Source organism: Lissotriton vulgaris, chromosome 2_1 (genome assembly GCF_964263255.1).
Source record: "Lissotriton vulgaris chromosome 2_1, aLisVul1.2, whole genome shotgun sequence".
NCBI classification, from domain to species: domain Eukaryota; kingdom Metazoa; phylum Chordata; class Amphibia; order Caudata; family Salamandridae; genus Lissotriton; species Lissotriton vulgaris.
In genome coordinates, this window is record NC_141687.1 from 111,026,562 (window position 1) to 111,047,256 (window position 20,695).

The following is a 20,695-nucleotide window of genomic DNA, read 5'->3' on the forward strand; positions in this document are numbered from 1 at the left end:
CAATAACGCCAGCTTCATGGTGGGGTAGTTTGTCTGTTCCTCTGGATCCAGGGCCAACAAGGTGTCCCGACCAGCAGGAGGCATGTACTTGTACAAACTACCCCCCCAGTGCTTCTCCTGCACTCAATGAACCTTCAAAGAAACCTCATAAGCGGCCAGCCACTTAGCAACATCATCCCCCTGACTGAAGCTCGCTATCAGGTCCTTTGGGATATAGGGTTTGGTCTCCCTGGCTGACTCTTTCGGTTCGCTGCCACCATTCCTAACAGGAGAGGACCCCCGTTGTAGACTTTGGAGCTCCAGTTCCTTCAGCCTAAACTCGTGGACCATCCTCCTCTCCTCTTTCTCCTGTTCCAACTTAGCCAGCTCCCACTTTAGCTGTCTTTTCTCCCTCCTATCGGTGAGCTCGGCTTCTGTTAGGCTTTTCCCAGAAATGCTACTGCCCTTTCTGGAATAGGACACTGGTCCGGTGAGCAAGTTTTCCCCCTCATGGCGGAATAACTCCTCCACCCCCCCTTCTGTGCCCTGGTCAACCTCTTCATCCTCCTCCTTTGTCTCTTGGTGTGCCTCCACCCAGGCCCTAAGGCTAGTCTGGAGCTCCCCCTTCCTAGCACCATGTTTGAAAAAGACCCCCATTTGTTGGCAGAACATTCTCAATTGGGGCACGGAATAGACTTCCAGGTTTTCCACCGCAAACTCCATTGTGAATCTGGCAAACCTGGATACACACCAGAAATTTCAGAGGGGTGAGGGTAACCTAAAACCAACTCCACCCACCACCAGGAATAAATTTAGAAAAAACAAAAAGACTAATTGGGAGGGCCGCAAGGAGAAAACTCCTGGTGTAGGTTGGGTGTATTACGCCAAATTACTAGTAAGTAGCTGCAACCAAGTCCGCAATCCCACCGCTAGGCACCAATATGTTGGAATTAGGTAGCCTGGCCTAGGGCAAGACTAACATTCAGAGGCACAGTGTAAAGGTTGCAGACCACCCAAAAGTAATTCCACGCAATAGCACTCAAAAAGAAAACACTACACCAAAATTATATGAAAATACGTGCTGCTTTATATAAAAATAATATGCTCTGTATTGTCAAGTATCAGTAACTCACATATAAATAGTTCAAAGCAGTTTAGATCACTTTCAGGGTCAGCAATTACACGTTTTAAATTACTAGCAGATTATCACTTTTTTAAATTACTAGCTGTCACTGTACTTCCGAATTCTGATCACACTTTTTCATTAGGATAACTGTACCTTAGAATCAATTAGGCCAGATATGCCCCGCTAGAATCTTGGGAGAAAAATCTACCACATAGTATAAGCACGAATACGTTTCAATTCTAGACCATATTAACAATCAGCTTTTGTAGTAAAGACAATTCACTTAGACACAACTGGCAGATATCTCTTACACTTTTTATAGCTCAGTTAGGCATTTACTATACTCAGCTTACTTTGTATAATTTCTCAGTTCAGAATTACTCTCCAGTTTGGTAAGATCAGCCCCTTTAATTAGATCAGGGTAACCCTTCCCTGTACATAAATAGCATTTCAGTTCACTTTCTTATCTGGTAAAAGGAAAGGGGTGAAGACCCATGTATGTCAGCTTACAACAGTACCCGGTCAGGGATTCCCCATAGACGCTGTACTCCCAGAGTCAGAGTCTCAATCTATACAGTTGCTCCTGTGCAGACAATCTCCCAGGTAACCACCTCCTTACTTGTGTCTGTCGTTGTTGCCTCAGGGGTAAGGCTGATCAAGCGCGAGGGGCTGGGGGAAGGAAGGCTAACGAGGCTCTCACGCCCCACAAGACTTCTCAGCTCAAGCCTGCTCCTCCGCGCTGCTCCCGCTCAGGAAACCACGAAGGCAGAAGCCTCAATGCCCCCAGACCTCTACTGGCCTTGCAACTCTCCCTCCCTGCCCGAGCCGGCTCCTCAGCGCGGCGCTCGAACAGGAGGGACCAAGCCGATCACTCGGCCAGCTGAAAACCCCTCCGGCGCTTCTCCTCAGCGCCGATCTCCGCAGACACTTCTCCAGCGGGCATGCGCAGAAGCGTTCTTGCCGAAGTCGCGTCCCACCGATCCCGCTCCAGGGAGAGACGCTACACGCTTGGGCCTGCTCACTTCCTTGCCCCTCCTTCCGGGGATAGCTACCTCAGAGGGGGCATGCGCGATGGCGCTCTTACTTTCCTCAAGTATGGGTCACTTCCAGCAACGCGACACAGCGCGACAGGCGCCCCTGGGGTCCCGCTCACGAAGGGAAGCCTCGACAGGCTTCTCAGGCTCAGTGGATCCCGGGGAGGTGATGGCACAAAGCGTAGTCGGTGTTTCCAAGGTCCTGCTCCCAGTTCACCTCACACCTTTCACCCAACAGGCGGAAGAGCTTGCCCTACGCCACAGGACCAGTCCAGGGTAAGGAAATACTACAGTTATTCAGTGATGTTACTTCCTTTCTTCACTAAAACGAGGAGGGGGGAGGAAAGCTTCTTCAGGATAAGCCAATATGTACTTCCTTAACACTAACCCCCTATTTCTCCTTACTGGACAGACTAGGGCTCAAGGGAACTCTTGGTTCAGCTCCCAGGACAGGGCTCTTCTTAGCTTCCAAAACTACCAGACTTAACCCCTTCACCTATCTGCCCAGGATCAGCAGGATCAGCTAACTTGGCTAGGACAACAGGACCAAGGAGGGGGAAAACCCTGACAGAGGGCTACTCTTGTAGAGGGAACCACCCTTCAGAATCCTACCCCCACTAGACCTCAGCCTTCACTCTAGCTGCTCCTCACTGACAGACAAAATGGCTGTCCAGCATTCCGCCTTATATAGGCTGCCCTTCAGTGGTCCAGAATGGACCAGAAGGTTCTGGAATGCCCTATGTTAGGCTATGGCCAAGTTCTGTTGGTGACAGTTGGGGCAGTTGGTGGCCACCATTTTAGGTGGTGCCAACTTTCCTGTCAGAACAGGCCTCTGGGCCTGAGGTAAAAGACTATGAGGGGGGAAGAAAACACCTATCCCCCTGACCAACACCTACAAAAAGTCAGTAGACACAAAAATTAACAAGGGTATGAGGGGCAAAAAGGGGACAAAATAAATAAAAATTAGGAGGGACTTCGCCAAAAAGCCAGACAGGTCTAACAAGGAGCAACCTAGAGAGGGAGTGTTGATGTTTTAACCCATGCCAACTTTTCTGGTCTCATCAGGACATGTGTCTTCTGACTAAAGTTCCACATACTATGTGCGTAGTAACACAATCAACAAGTCATCCAGTGGATGTCATGTTGTAAATATGTATCAGAAACCATATGTAGAGTCCCACTTACTGGTCCAATGGAATCAATCAAAGGGCCACCACTGGTTCTCTACAGAACCACCGCCAATACTGGAAAAAACGTATGGAACATTAGTCAGATGACACATGTCCTGATGAGACTCGAAAACATATATGCACACAGATACATTCTCTACCTGCATCGTTTATTCTTCGAAATCCTTATGCAACCGTGTGACTTGGTCAGTGTCTCCTTTTATGTATGTATGTATGGCACGTTTGTAAAGCGCAACTGTCACCCAACAGGTATCCTGGCGCTGTGATCTTTCAAGGCCTGAAACACAAACATTACTTTAACAGCCAACTTTATGTTGTTATATGTATTTCTGCTCACTGCCGGAGAACTGCGTCTGCAGCATTTTTGTGATGTTATGCTGTTCCTATAAAACAAATAAATTTCAAATGAAAAATAGTGTCCCGCACCTTTCTTGATTCTATTTAGTGCAAGATAATATAAAGAATTTATATCACATACGTTGGAAGCAGATAGGACATATCGCCAAACGTGTCCCACGGTACAGTTGTTTGGCTGAATTACATAAGGCACCACTCAGCCCAAAACCGTGGCTGAGACCAAGTCTTAAATTACTACTGTGGTCATTTTGTGATATGGCCCATGTGTAAGAGGATGATGGTGGATGGTACTCAAACGTTCATGGTATTGCTCAACCGACAACGACACAGAGCTGGATGGATTTACACATCTCTCCAGTTAATACCGTAAAACCCTGATGTTAAGGCTCATTTTTCACTCCTAAACGGCTGCCCTTGGCAGTGGGCGACTGTTAAAGCAGTGGGACCTTCAATGAAACATCTGAAATTGCTAGCTTGTCTGAGCAACTGCTATGGCAATTTCCGCTGCAGCCCAGCAGGTCGGCAGGCACCACTGAGAGGATAACACGAAGGATCTTCAACCCAAGTGCAGCCCTCTCTTTTCGAAATCACATGAGGGCTGTTTCTGAGCCAGAAGCTGCCTCTGAAATTAAGGATACAATTGATGAACACAGTGTTGTCATCTCAGTTGTCGGTGGAATACTGCCCCCTTGAGGGCAACTGGTGTCAATGACTTAATATGTGATGAATTGGGTGCTGGAATCTGTGTTGAGTTTTTCATTTTGAGCTACTGTGCTCAGTTTAGCGTGTCAGTTTGTAGAATTCAGTGATTACCAGCAATTTAGTCTACAGTCACGAAGGGAACAAGAGCGTCACAGGCAGCAGGGGCCTTATTTATGAAGGTCTTGCGCCACTTTTGCGTCACTTTTAAAATGGAAAAAAGTGACGCACCGGTGGCGCAAGGCCTTCCTAAATAAGGCCCCAGGATCGGGAGTGGGAAAGACAGAGACAGACAGACCCTGAGTTTCCATTTGGAAAGGTGGTTTTCAGTCTTTGGAAGGGCATAGAGATGGTGAAGAGGGGGCGTTTGCTTCATTTTGGCCCCTGCCTTATAACGCTGTCACAAAAGGCCACAATAGGACCTAACAACGTGTCCTTGTTACTCAGAAAGCTCTGGTATACCCTACACAGGACCTGTAAACTTCACCCTAGAGTTCAAGCGAGATGAAATAGCAGATATCACGCTAAGCCACATTCTGCCATTTTGTCTTAAGCTACATCGTCATTTGCAGGGGCTTTGCGGTCTAGGAGCCACTTCAAATACACCAATGCCAAGCTTGTAGGTTGCCATTCTGGAGCCCCACTGGCCATAGTCCATATTCAATCACATTTATCTCAGGGTGAGATGTGATAAACAAAGGTTAGATTGATAAGCTCCAAGTGGATTCCTTTAGGTCCTCCTCGAAAACTGTTTAATAGTGAGTACACTGGGCCCGTACATTCAGGATATTGCATTGCAGGAAGACGGTCACCCAGGCCCTCGTCACCAGCCGTCTGGACTACGGCAACTCCCTCTATGCCGGAACCACCGCCAAACTCCAGAAGAGACTCCAGCGGATCCAGAACGCCTCAGCACGACTCATCCTGGACATCCCCCGTCGCAACCACATCTCCGGACACCTGAGAGACCTGCACTGGCTCCCGGTCAACAAGAGAATCACCTTCCGTCTCCTCACCCACGCACACAAAGCCCTACACAACCAAGGCCCAGAATACCTCAACAGCCGCCTCAACTTCTACGCCACCAAACGCCAGCTTCGATCAACCGGCCACGCCCTCGCCGCCGTCCCCCGCATCCGAAGAGCCACCACAGGGGGACGGTCCTTCTCCTACCTCGCCGCCAAGACATGGAACTCCCTCCCGACCCACCTCCGCCTGACCCAGGACCACCTCGTCTTCAGGAAGCAACTCAAGACCTGGCTGTTCGAGCAGTAGCGGACCCCCCTCCCCTAGCGCCGTGAGACCCTCCGGGTGAGTAGTGCGCTATATAAATGCTTTGATTGATTGATTAATTTTCTTGGAGAAGAACTTCCTGTTCCACAGTCCTTTAAACTTTCCAATCAGCATGTCTAGGAGGACAAAGGGACTGAACCCCCGCAGCTGGCATCCCTACTATTTTTTGCTTTGTACTAAGACCCCTCCCCGAGCTTTTCTGGTTTTTTATTATTTGCAAAGTCATTAAAGAAAACATGAAACAAGAACTCACCTGCTCTCCCTCAATACCTTCTCAACTTAAGCAAAAACAAAATAGTGAAAGAAGTACACTTCTTGGTCACATCCCCTAGGTCAAATTTCAGTGGTTGGCCCGCTGAACCTTAATATCAATGTTCGGAACAGTATATCCTGTGTAACACTGCATTGTGTACCAATCTAAAACTGGATCTCATGGCTACCTTCTATTTATATATGTTGCAATCTGTCCTCCCACTCAAAGTCTATAGCCCCCTCCCCCCCCCCCCCCAGTTTTAGTGCCCTTTCTCCATCTCAGCGTTAGTAGTGTTTTGGGTGTTATTGATCAACATTCTAGAAGTTGGGTTGAGTTGAATCCTCAGAGAGCGCTCTATGTTCCAGTAGGGATTCATTGAAGACCAGGGCACCCCTGCTTATGAACACCCCAAAGCAGGTTTAATTGCAAGTGCCTGAAATATTCTAAGTGTTCCAACACTGTAGTTGCTCTAGGGTCCTCAGGTTATTTCTTCCCCCACGCATCTCCCATGGTGGAAATCCCAATCAAATCCCAGTGGTGAAAACCTTGGATGTGTTGTAATTCTTTCAAACACTTACTAGCCCACAAAGGGTAAAAGTGGCCATTTTCTATATCTTGACTACCTGCCCTAGCCCTATCCACTGGTAGCCTCTTCAATTACCCTATAAAGCACTGCTGGATAGCTGAGATCTCCTGGTGCCCGCTTGTCAGCCCACAGTGACGGTTCCCGTTGGGAGGAGATCACCCATTGATCAAATATTATCATGCACGATGCCCATCAGTACTGTTGCATGTCAGTCATCTCAAAATCACCATCATACACCCTATCAGTCAGCCTGAACCAAGCAATTTTTAGAGGGGCTCCATTCCAGAGTAAGGTGCATGTACATTCTGGAAACATTCTTCATGAGTCCACTAGGTCTATGTTGAAGCAGAAGTTGAGATCATTTTGTTACGTGCGCTCACAGTGAAAGCAGCAGTGTCCTAATGCCCTCCACTGCCATACATCCCCTTGAAAGGCAGTCAAGGCCATAGACAACGTTGTTTTGATAATTTCACCCTCATCTCTTGTGACACAAATGCCAAAGTAGGTGAAACCCTTCAACTCCACCATGAGTGGGTTGATATCCATGTCGGGTAGCCGGGCCTGGGATGATAGCAGGCATAGTACTGATTTGTCCCAGCTAATCCATAAAAGAGAACATTTCCCAAAAACCCCAAAAATTCACAAAGGTATATCAATAAACAATGTGGGGTTTGCCAAATACTGAAAATGTTTGTCAATATATGGCATTGCTCTCTTGTCCTACTGAGGGCCCCAGAGGAGATTTCTTATCAAGGCATCTTTTCTGACCTAGCATACTAGAGTCTCCAGAGAAAGGCCAAAAGCACAGGTGAGAGGAGACCAGCCTCGGTGGTACCCCTCACTAACACACGGAGGTGCAGTAGGGTGCCACTAACTGTGACAGAGGGGCTGTGTACAGCAGAGTGATCCACAATAAAGATTAAACTCCAAGCACTATCTTCCCAGCACAGCATGTAAAGTCATTTGACAAAGTCAAAAACCTTGGCCTCTTGAAGTGGCAGGATCCCCATTGGTTCCAAAAACTTCCATGAGTAAGTCTTGAACTCCACCTATGCAGCATGAACCTAGATTGACTTGGGTGGACTAATGAATGCTGTTCTGACTCCACAGAGTCGGTTCTCTAACATTTGTGCCATGACTCCAAAGTTAGTAAATGACATAGTCCAGTTGCACCCTCAGTCTGTCTTTGGCTTTTTGGATTTAAGAATATGCACAATTGTAGCCAAACTCAGGTGATTCTACAGCCTCCCCTTAAACGAGGCTCCCTTTGGCAACACAAGTAGAGGGTTTACAAGTTGTTTATGTCTACAGTTTTAACAGCACCGCGCGGAGATACACCTTCGGGTGTGATGCCGGCGCATTACAAGCCCATAAATAAATAAATAAATAAACTCCCGAAGCACCCCAAACTGAATATGGGTGCCCTCAAGGTCACTCCCTTGGGTGACCCTCACAGGGTGCCCTACCCAATGTCCCACAAGGGGAGCCCATGGGGACCCTTTGGAGCAAACTCTTGCTGATGGCAGTCATTTGATGTTTGCGGTGCGTTGGTACACCCTGCGGAGTTGACTGCTCGCCTTCTCTTGTAGCTTAAAGTCCTGAGGCTCTTGGCTGATAGCTGATTCTGGACATTATGTGCTGTTCTCACTGAATAACCCTTCTGCAAACATTGGTGTGCAATATTTGCGATTAATACTGTTGTGTCTTATTTTCCATTGTGCTTTTAGATGTTCCAGAAAATTTAGGTTTCAGAAAATAACAAAGATACAAAGTAGGTCAATCTGGCAGGACAGTTATTATATACCATGCCCATATTTGTAAAGCTGTACAAACATTAGCTGCTTTTAAACCTTTTGAACCCATATACATACAGCATTACAATGTCACCCTGTGTTTCCATTCGAGGTATGTTACAGACTCCGCAAACAATAGGCCTTGGTGAACATCAGAACTGTCCCTCAATGCTGCAACGTGATTCCCATTTTAAATTACAAAACATAAGAGCAAAGACATAAACAATACATATCTAAAAAAAAATTAGACAAGCCAATAAACAATAGAAAACAAATACATATCACTAGTATTACTATCCTTGGATGAAATAAAATAATACTGATAAAGAGAGGGAGTTTTACCAACTGCTCTAATTATGTCCAAGCCCTCTTTGGAACAGGTAGTCCCATAGCAGGACCACTTGTTCATTGGGTGGTATTATTTGGGATTTGCTCTTGTGTTTAGCGTGGGGTATTGGATTCTCCATTGAGTTGTTCGTCTTTGCTGTAAATATATATCTACGGGTGCTGCATTATTAAAACTGATGCACACGCGCTGTCCTTGACTGGACATTGCTCCATGACCATTAATGAAATAAATATGTAACTCCATGCCTGGATTTAGCTCTGACACCCTGCCCTGTGTGAGGCCAGGCCTTGGTCTGCTCACTCATGCCCAGCAGAGATTCAAGGATGCTTAGGTGACCCCCTCTTTCTGTTGCAGATTGAGTACGGTGAGTGCTGATTTCCAGGGACCCTGAAACCCCGAGAGATGTGCATGCTCGTCTTTTCTTTGTGTTGACTTTTCCATGTGGGTTTGTATAGTTCAGTAGCATGACAGACGTCAGCAGAGTGGTCTTAAAGGAAGAGTTAGTCATCCTCCCTCTTTTTAAAGTGCAGCTATAAACTCTTTCCGTTGATGTGGCAACAAAGTGACAGATGTATGAAGAAAACAAGAGAGGAATCATGTCTTCCAAGAATAAGTGTTTCTAGGAATGAATGTCATGATTCGTTGCTGAACGTGTGGGATGGGGGAAGGTAAAGATAGTGGGCCTCATTTATGAGGCTGTGCGTCACTTTTACGCCGCCGGTGCGTCACTTTTTGTGACGCACCTGTGGCATAAAAAATGCGCCTTGTTGCGTCATATTTACAAAGTGACGCATCTAGGTAGATGCGTCACATTGTAAACCCCTGCGCCACATTATACCTGCGCCAGGTATAATGTATGCAAGGGGGGGCATATTGACGCAAGGAAGGGTCGTAGAAGTGACGCAGTTAAATCTATGAGATTTCACTGCGTCACTTTTAGGACGCCGTTGCGTCAAAATCTTGCGCCTGCCTCACAGCAGGCGTAAGACTGACGCAGGCCCTTTCACATGGGGCTTGCCCCATGTGAAAGGACGCATTGCTGGAGTTGCGTCACTTTTGTGACACACTCCAGCAATGCGTCACTTTTGCGCCATACAGATACGTCATAAATACTGATGTATCTGTAACTCCTTGCGACATGATGCGTCATACATTAAATATGACGCATCAGGAATGTCGCACTGAGAATTGACGTAGTGCTGCTTTCACGCAGCGATGCGTCATTTCTCATAAATGAGACCCAGTATTTGCAACCTGGAACAGCTATGGGTGCAGGGAACTCTGGCCAATCAGGGGTACACGTGTGGAGATGGTATCATAGGTTAAAGAGGTGTGACACAGGAACAGAGAATTTTTACTGAAGAGATTGCTCGGTCGAGCACTGGAAAAGGGGGGACTACAGAGGGCCTGATTAAGAGTAGCCCAACGTTTGGTGAAGGCGAAACATGGTGTTTTGAATCTCTGATTCCTGCCCGCACAAAATAATGGGCAATGTAAGCAATTGTTACTGTATGGGAGTAACATGTTGCAGACATGCCAACTTAATAAAAATGTCACTGTGTGAGGTTGGGCGAGGCCTGAAATACTACCGCCCCTCGTTTCTGCCTACTTTAAACACTTTTTTTTTTAAATACAAAAGCTTGCTGAGGCTGTCACCAATGTCCTGGGGTGTTTTTAAATCCCTTAAGTAACATCTGTTGTTCAGATCCTCCAGAAACAGCTGGAAAAAAACTATTGTGTAGTAGTATCCAGCTATTCTCCCTGCCACTTTAATGGCGGAAAGCTCATGAGTAAAGAAAAGGAACTATGAGTCTGCATGCCCGTTAGGTGTCAAAAAGTAATGTTTTGAGATTACGTCTAAAAACCAATTCCGAGGGACTGCAAAGTAAGGTGAACGGCAAAGCATTCCACAGATTAGAGGCCAGGTAGGTGAAAGATCGCCTGCCTCTTCTGGCTTTGTGTATGCGAGGAATTTGAGATTGTTCGATCTCAGAGCTCAGGATTGAGGGTAACGCTTGAGTCTTCTCCTCAGGTAAAGAGGTCCTTTATGAGTGAAGGCTCTGAAGACAAAGGTGAGTGCCTTAAACTGGATCTTCTTGATGACAGGGAGCCAGTGAAGATGTAGAAGGTGAGAGATACCAGGGAGTATTGGTGGATCTTCGAGATAAAGCGTACCAAGGAGTTCTGGATAGTTTGGAGCTGGTGAGGTACAAAAGCCAGTAGACCCAAATATGAACTGTTAGCGTAATCCAGTTTGGCCATAACCAGGCCAAGAGGAGCTGGGTGTCATCCATATAGAAGACCACCCACACCCCCAGGACTCCACCTGTTTCACCAGTGGCTCAAGGTAGATATTAAAGAGGGTGGATCCCTGAGTCACTCCGCAAGCCAGAGGTTTGGATGAAGAGGTAAAAGATGGAAGAAAGACTGCTTGAGATCGATCAGACAGGCAAGATTGAGGCCTTAGCACAGGCTGGTCTCTGACATCGATTCTCTTGATTCTATCAAGTAAGATGGCATGGGAAACAGTATCGAAGAACGAGGATAGACCCAAGAGCCTGACTGTCACCGAGGAGCTCTGATCAAGCATTTCCTTAATAAATTCTGATACTGCGAGTAGGGCAGACTTGGTATTGTAACCCATCCGGAATACCGATTAGGAGCCGTGCAGAAGAAGGTTGGATTCTAAGAAGCATGACAACTGCTTGTTGACCTATTTCTCTAAAAGTTTATCAATAGTGGATTAAAGAGAAATAGGTCTAAAGTTGCAAAAGACTTTAGGAGCGGGCAACAGATTTTTTTCAGCCGGGGGAGCAGTAGTGCATATTTCCAGTTTACAGGAACCAAATCCAATCCCAGAGAATTATTCATCAGCATATTAAGTGCGGGATTAACCGCGCCAGAGACCAGATGTAAATAGTCAGAGCGTATGGGGTCCACAGTGAATCCTGATTTGCACCTAGCCAGTTGTAATGCTGAGTCTTCGAAGGAAATAGAGTCAAACCTCGCGACTGGGTGGCATCAGCTCCACACCGGGCGAGGGGAGCCGATATCGTGCGACATACATACATTGGTACCCTGTGAGTTGGCAAGTATGATGCAGACGAGGAAATTCTGGGTGCTTGTCCGCATATCATTCTACATTCAGATCCCAATAACACACCCCTTGATCCTTGGATCTGAATTTACCACCTGCTTTTCAGACAGGGTAATGCTGTGATTGCAGCCCCTGCATAGCGTCCCTGTGAATTCTGGTCTGGTAAAATCAAACTACGTATACTTATAATTGCCTGGAGTAGTATCCCTACCACCTCCTCCCACACCCCAAACCTGGGCATGCACCTCAAGGCAACGTGTAGCACTTGCATTGTTATATAGGCACACACCAAAACACACACACAGGGCCTCACAGGTCCACAAACACACATGCATGCACACACATACACAACTGCACAGACACACACCCACATTGTACAGACACACCCACATGCAGTGGCGCCTTGAAACATAAGGCCCCCCCCGCTAGATACATGGAGGGCCCCTCTGGACTTAATCAGGATCTCTCAGGTCAGTGTACTGTGCGAAGGGGGCCCCTGGAGCTTGGGGCTCCTCAGTCCCGTGGGGGCCTATGTTACGTCAATGACATGCACCCAGAACTGCACACACATTTGCACACACACAGGAAAATTCACACACACACACATACATGAACACAAGCATGCACCAGCATTCACACACATGCACATGTTCATACACCCTGTGTGTCTGGCAAGGATCTATTTGCAAAACATCAGTCCACCAGTGGGCAAAAGCTCTTTCTGCAAAGCTGAATGCCACTCAGGCCGCCATGATACTGAGGCTGCTCAGTTCACTTTTTTTGTTATTTTCCGAATCAAATTCTCAAAGCAGGAGTTTGTTTCAGAAAAGAAATGATGTCTGAGTTACAGGGAGTTTTGTCCTTTCTTCTAGAGGCATATTTTCTGTTTTTTCAGTTAGACTCGTGGACAGGAAATCCATAAGCCACATTTTAAATCAGCCCCAGGGCTATTGGACACCATTGACGTCATTGATTATCCACTAAGGATGGTGGTAAATAGAGTAGCAGAGTCCTGCGCGCCCTTAAAACGTCTATTAAGATGTTTACTAGGATTGAAACTTCAATAAACTGTGTATTTAATGTGCTAGTCAACTTCATTCAGTATTTCTTGCTACAAAATGTTTGCTGTACACAGATGTATTCCACTCAGACGCATCTTTTTTTACCAGGAACTTAATGATATTCCAGGAAGTGAGATGCTTTTAGCGCTAATGATTTTCGTCAGAAATATGATTTTAATTTGCAAATGATTTTCATCAGAAATATGTTTTTAATTTGCAAAGTACAAACCTCGTGCATCAAAGAATTCATCGTCTGAGCTCTCCACGGAGTCATTCGCGATATTCTGCATATGCCACTGGGTCCCACTGAACCTGCGTGCTCCAGCTGAAAACAAAAACAAACCCTGTTAGACACACTGCAGCTGAAATGACTCAAGACATCAACGTACAAGCAAAGGCGAGGAACCAAACCGCACCTAGCAAAGAGGCCACGTTGCAATCAATGCCTGGGAAATCACCTAAGCAACCACGTGGGAAAAGCTGCAGCTGAAATGACCAAACGTGATCACATTGCAACAATGTAGCTGAAATCACCAGAGTGATCTAATTACAAGTAAAGCAGCTAAAATCACCCTCGGATCGCCTTGCAAGCACCGCAGGTGGAATCATGACACTGGTCACACAAGCAGCTGCACTCAACAATGTGATCATATTACAAGAACTGCAGCTGAAATCACCAACATGGCCACATTTCAAGCACTGCAGCTGCAACCATAAAAAGCAAAATGCCATTGCCACAAACCGATGATCCTGGTGTGCGGGCTCTGCTCCAAAGAGTGTTTAGCCAGACATGACCAGTTGATGGCAGATCCTGAGATAAAACCAATCATTTACTTGGCGTGTGCTGCTAGTGGCGCAAATACAAAATGATCTGTACTGGTTTACAAGACTACCGTTTACCATGTGCGTACTATGATTACACTATGATTAGTTGTCCACCCATTTCTCATCAGTAACTCTTGTTAAAGTTAAGAAGTGCTCAAAATGTGGGTGCAGTGTCTGACTGTATCATCTTTGTTAAGGACAAACACTACGTCCAGGGGGACCTGTGTCTCTCATGGGCTCACTCTTCATGCTCCCCGCGCCCTGCCGTACACTCCCAATGCTTTTACCACATGCTAAATAAAATTAAAGAAAGGAAACAGATATACCTTCCATCACACAAGAAAGTTAAGCACAGATGGCATTTGCTTTGAGACAGTCTAGAAATGTACCTTAACTTTAGCTTTAACTCATTTGTATGGCGCGACGAATCATCCCCAGGGGGATCTCTCGGGGCGTGAGAGAGGGACTCCAAAACAAGCACTGGCGTTGCCAATAGGTCTCGCAGTAGGAACGTTTGAGCTATTACAATTGCAAATAACAATGCCTTTTATTTTTGTTTTCATTTTAAAAACATAAAGGGTTTGTCATTTACAAAACCAATAGCTCCAACTTTCCTACTGTGAGACCTATTGGCAACGCCAGTGCTTGTTTTTGTTTATTTCCCGACAAATGGCTTGAATGTTACTACTTGCATTGGAAAGTGCCTACTTTGAGCAAACCTGTTTATGTAGGCTGCATGCATTCCATTTGTCAGGCCATAAAATATCACACAGCAGGTTTGAGGGCTAAGGAGGAGTCAGGCGGGCTGGGAACTGTTTTTGCTGGCAAAGGAAATCAAGTACAGGACAGCCCGAGTCCACTGTGAAAAGTAAAACGAGATTTATTTGCATGCAAGACTATGAGCATTTGTACAGTTTTATCAAGCCTTCTATGGAGAGAGGCTGCTGTTCGACCTCGTGCTGCAATTGGTACCGGTTAGGGGTGATATATGTCACTTTTCTAAATTAAGTTGTTCAGCACAAACAAACCATCCTGTACGAGCGGTGCTGCTTATAAATGTTTGTGTTGGTCCCTGTTACGTGATCCTGAATGCCGTCCTTTAAATGGCAGTGGTTTGATGTACAGGGACATTCAAAGATGCATCAAGCTACACAAATAATTAAAAATTGCATCTTTCACGTAGCGCTGCCGAACAAAAGCTGATCCGCAAAGTGTCACTGAATGCCATTTGGCCTGGAAAGTGAATTCTTATTGCGCTGCAATAAGTTTAGGAATTGACTATTGCTGCTGTATCTGCATTTAAATTGGCAAAGCAACATTATTGAATTATATATTTCACATGCATTTCACAAAAACGTGTATCATAATGCAACAGTAATCTGTCTTGTCACGGTAACAAGCGTGTGTTTTCAAAAAAGTCTGTATTTCACTGTGGTAACCTTACTATACACTGTGGTGTTCCAACTCAACTTTCCAAGCACCACACACTTCACATGGAGTATCATACATATCACGTGGGCAAGCACCTCAACATTTGGCCTTGTTTGGTAAGCACCATCTACATGTTATTGTACAGTGCACAGATATAATGCAGTCAAGACCGAAGTGTGTGTGGCTCGTTCTATCATCGGAGGAAATCATTTTTAGTAGTTTCAATATAAGGTATTACAGCCTGGTGAATTCAATGTGTTCAAACCCTGATATGTCATTATTATTACCAAATTCAACAGTATTCTTTATCGACAACTGAAGGATGAAAGGCTATGACTGACTCAGTGACTCTGCCGAAACTTGAATTGGGCCTGGTGTTCGCACACTGTTCTCTGATTGCAAGTGGTCCCTCCTAGCCTTTCCGAAACATGTGGAGTAAATCACGTGTGTTTCAGGGATGTGTGTGGCTCAGTTTCTGCCACTGACGTCCTGGTCTAAGGGTTTAGAGATGTGAAAGGGAGTATGCTGTCGCCATTTGAGGCCCGCTGTTCACAGACAAGTGCATACTGACAACCAAAAAAGCGTACAACTATTGTACTCAGTTTTTAAAAAAATTTCGAAAGTATGTTCGTGTGTTGAAAATATTATGCAGATCAAATGGTGATACAACATTGTGCACAGAATACACCGTGTATATAGTGCTAATGTTTGCCTCATTTTCAAAAGCTCTTTTGTATTTGATAATTGATTGCAGCAGAGGAGACCCCGGAGCGCAATGATCAGTTCAGGACAAACAAAACCTCCTGTATGGGCGGAGCTGCTCATTTAAATGTCTGTTGGAGTCTGACCCTTTCATTCACGTGCACACAAAGCTATCGAGGTCCTGACAACCGGAATGACATTCAATCAAGTACTGTACTCGCATTTCTAAGCACTTTTTGTGTTTGATTAGTAAATGTTCAATTGGAGCGATTTTTGCGCTTGCAGCAAAGATGACCCCGGAGCTCAATTGCTCGAATCGTTAAAATAAAGGAACATGTTCAGCGCAAACAAAACCTCCAGTATGAACAGAGCTGCTCAATTGAGCCAGGGGTTCAAGGAAAACAAGGCAGTGCTGGGAGGGGCGCCTGAGGGGAGATCAGAGAGAAGAGAAGGCAGGGAACAGATGGCCTGGCCGTGAAGCAGGGGGCGGGGCAGCGCTGGGGAAGCCTGTGGGAGGGTGATAGATGCCTTTGATGTGGGGAGGGAGGAGAGCCTTTTGCGAGCCTTGTGCAGGAGAAATGCTGCCGATGCGCGTGCATGTTCGCTCACGTGATTCACGTGAACTGCAAGAAAACCGCGGGGCTGAAAGCCCTTGGTTTGACTTGGATTTTGCCGACATGAATTCTCGCTCCCTCAATGCGCTTGCGCGCATTGTAGGTCGCGAGACCTAAAAAGGGTGATGGAATCTAAATCAGCCACGTTTTCAGTAGTTTCTGGAACCGTGCGATTGTAGAGCAGGCCCGAATATCTTCCGGGAGCCTATTCCAGTGCTGTGGGGCGAGATGAGAAAAATCCCGGCCGCCTATTTTGACCTTTCTGATTCTCTGGGTATACAGTGGAGAGCGGGTGCTAGATCTCAACAGCCCCATTGGTCGATACCATTCAAGCTTTTTCTTCAAATAGGCAGGGCCACTCCCCTGTAGAGACTTAAAGACCATACATAGCAATTTAAAGATGGCCCATTTCCTGATGAACGACTGAGGTGCAGAAAGATACGTTTGTGCAAACTGCAATGTGTTCGGTGAATTGAATACCCTCTGATGACGTCATCTGTAGGCCGCAAGCTCAAATCCAGGCACCCTGACTCAACCTTTTAGTCTTCAAAAATTGATAAATTGTTTCATAATCAGTTATGTAGTAGTTTTTATCTACAAAGCTTCCATAAAGCTGTCCCTTGAAACTTTATGTAAAAAAACAAGGTATTATCATTATTTTCTTGTTATTATCACTAATAATATTTGTTGTTGTTATTATTATGATTACTACTATTAGTGTCAACATGACACAGTTGTTCTTTACCCAGTGGATAAAAGACATCAAATTGATCTACCCGGGTGTCAGAACTAAAGAACTTGGATTTGGGAAGAAAAAAAGAAAAAGGATGAAAGGAAGAGATTAAAGGTAAGGTAAAACGAGTATTTAACTTGGCAATCCAGTGAGAGGTATCACTATAAATCTCAAAAAATGTTACTACTGAAAATCGACCTCCAGAATATTGCGATAGAAGAATATCGAAGTGCAAATATCGAAAGGTAAGTGCCTAGAGGGAAATAAAGCTTTACTATTCCTAACTCCACATCTGTATACCTAGAAAATATAAAGATTGCAATGGTACATATATGTGGATTTAGGTAGAGAAATTCTAGGCTTACTTACCTGTTGATATTTTGTTTTTGATATTGTGTTCCATCGATATTCTGGTGTCGATTTTCCAAGTGCACACCATCTCAAACCCCAAGTAGGCATAATCAAATATTGGAATATTCCACATATAGTTAGTGATGCAAGGCTGAGCAATAAGATTTGTTTTCCTTTACACTGAATGACCTTGTTAAGACATTGATTTTATACCTTTGAGCTGTAAAACAGCAAAAAAAAACGCAGTGGGCCACAGTCTGCCCTGTAATCAATTCAGTTGATAGGCAGTAATTGCACGTGCCTGCCTTGTATTTTTGGGGCAACAGACACTGGCCAAGGTGAACATCATGCTGAAAACAGTGCTGTGTTTTAGTGAAAAATACACAGCAGCAGCAAGCCTCTCAGTAGTGGGGCATCAGTATTATATTTTTAGGTCAAGCCTGGGCAGCGCATGCGCTGTTCTGCGAGCCATGCTGTATTGGAGTATGTACATGAAGCCCCACCCGCTCTCCGCCCATATTTGTCATTGGCTTGTGTCATTGTCCTTCCTAAATGCTGGCTTCTGATTCATTATTAGGCGTGTTAGTCCCGCCTTATCTTTATTTGTATCCTCCCATGAGGACTAGCCCTTTTACACAGTACTTCTTCTTTACTCTGTAAGCACTATTTTCTTTTCAGTTTCCGGAGGGTCTCTTCTGAGCGGTTGTAACAACCGGCTTGTTTATTTAACTTGTGGCAAATGGGGAGCTCTTCAGGGACCATGGGAGACAGAAGTGGGCAATTAAGCGATGCCTTAAAGTATTTGGAATGCAATAGGACTCGCATTTGCGAGAGTTTAAACTATTAGCATTATAAATGACAAGGCCTTTTAAGTATGTTTTAAAAACAAAGACATAAATAAAAGGCATTTTCATTTACAATGACAATAGTTCAAACAAGACCTATGGCATTGCAGATGCTTGTTGTGATTTGTGTCCTGGCTGGAGTAGGTGTCAATGGACGGGATGGGGTGAGGGAGCGTTACGATCACCTTCAAAGCACCTCCCCTTTTTTCACAAATGATCATACTGTGGGTATTCTTCCGCCCTAAGGATTCTAGGGTGCCCATAGCATGTTGTCTGTCATGTTGTATTTTTTGCATAATAATAGGGATTACTGAACAGAACTGCAATATAGCTGATGTTTAGAGCTGCACATTTTATAGCAGGATTGTGAAAGAATAGTTTTGTCATTTTTGGGGGGCTGACAGGTGTGCGATATTAACATTTTTGAAGACTACTGATCTATGGCAACAACAAGAGACAGAAGAACTGGCTCTATGAGGCATGCCTTGCATTAAATGAGTTTAGAAAAAGAAAACAACTTCTCGGCTGAATGCAAATTATCCAGGAAGCAATCCTATCGGGATTGGAAGGTACAACAAGCATAGGAAACGACTGAGGTAAGTTATTAGCTTTCAAGTCGTTGTCTATATTCAGTACTTTAGAGCAGGCACGCTGGTCCTTGGTGGTGCCTCAAGAAGATTCAAACCCAGTCCTCAATTTGTAGAATATAAGTGACGGTTCCCTAAACGGTTCTGAGGAAGTGGAGTGAGCTAGTGTCGAGGCAGGCCATATCTTCACCATCCCTACCACCCAAAGCCTCCGACCACCTCAGCATACTATCTCCTCGGGCCGAGAGAAAGAGAGCAAAATAGTCCTACTTTTATTTCTATTGAAGTTCATGGAAATAGAAGAAAGCAGTATTTGGGCGGTGTGATGTGTTATCAAGGTCAGACGTGCAGGAGTCATAGCTGGGTGTTTTAACACATTTTAGCTTCTATTGACGTGCTCACTTCTTGAGTGGCTAGCACTATTGTTGCACTCCCTTGAGGGAATTTTCTCAATTTAATGCTTCACATACCTGTAGAGGGGTGAGTACATACGCATGCAGTAATATATATGAACAGACAAGACACATGTGCACACTATAGAGGGTTGGTCGGACCGGAAGGCCCGTGCGACTCCCGACCATTTATTTATAGCCTTCTGGCCACGCCTGGCCAGAAGGTGATACATTTGGTGTACGTAGTTCCGGCCGAGGCCGGAGCTACCAACAACTAGAACGCTACATCCCTTCCCAAATTAGTTCTTTGAAACAAATTGGATTAGCACATAAAGTCAGTAAGTCTTTGACTGGGCCTGGGATTTGGCCTGAGGCTGTACTGTCTTCTCCCTCTTACCGGAGTGTTCTCAGGGCAGGCTCTCGCGGATGGCGTCAGTGGTTCAGTGATCCCAGTGGACTGGGTGGATACCGAATTGCTCAAAGTAACACCTGTTGGTTCACTGCTGGTGTCTTGCCTTTCCGGTGTACCTGTCTGACGCTCCGTGTTGGCAGGTGTTGACGGGATTCGCTTGAACCACGACACGTTTCTTGTTACCTCTTCGCCTTCGCGTCGAGCTGTCACTGCCGTGCCTCTGTTTGTCCTGACAATCCTTGGCTCGACCTCATATTGTGTTCTGAACTTCCCTCCAGGCCTCCGGGCTCGAATGAGCACACGATCTCCGGGGACCAGCAGTCTGTCTTGAGCACCTCTCTTCTTACTCGCCTTGTCATTAGTCTTTTTCCGCCGGGTTTGGGTGCACTCCAGATGGTATGGTTCAGGCCTCCACTCTTCTGCCATGGGTAGCAAGTCACGCCTGGGACCTGAGAACATGAGAGCCCAAGGCGATCTTTGTGTAGTGCTGTGGGGAGTGCTCCTGTATTCTCGTAGGAAGCTTTGAAGAGCATCCTCAGGATTGGTTCCTTCTACTGCAGATATCCTTAACACCTTATTGATTGTCCTCATGAATCTTTCCACTTCGCCATTAGCTTGAGGCCACTGTGGCGTTATGCGGCGATGATGAATTCCTAGTTTTTGCATGAATTCTTTGAACTCACTCCCCTGGAAGGGAGGCCCATTGTCCGTTTTCAGTTGTTGAGGAATCCCAAACAATGCAAAAGTCTTTCGTGAAACTTGTAGACTGGGCTACCTCCACTATTGGGTATTGGGTACTTCGTATAGCTGTCCACTAGAACCACAGTGACCCTTCCGTCCGGAAAGCTGCCAAAGTCTAGGCTAACCCAGGACCACGGTGCTGGCGCGTGTTCCTCTGTGATGATCCGCGCAGGGGCTTCAGTTCTTCCTGTTAGCTGACACGCTCGACAGTTCTTCACTATGGTGTCAACCGCGTTCTCCAAGTT

General features: G+C 45.7%; 1 protein-coding gene across 1 annotated transcript in view; it reads right to left on the reverse strand.

The window, feature by feature from the left end:
* The window catches only part of PITPNM3 (PITPNM family member 3), a 1,845,859-nt gene that overhangs the window by 1,319,487 nt on the left and 505,677 nt on the right, over window positions 1-20,695 (reverse strand). Inside the window, exon 2 of the mRNA XM_086954539.1 lies at window positions 13,047-13,142. Coding sequence (XP_086810665.1) covers window positions 13,047-13,142 — 96 coding nt within the window. The remainder of the gene's footprint in view (window positions 1-13,046; window positions 13,143-20,695) is intronic.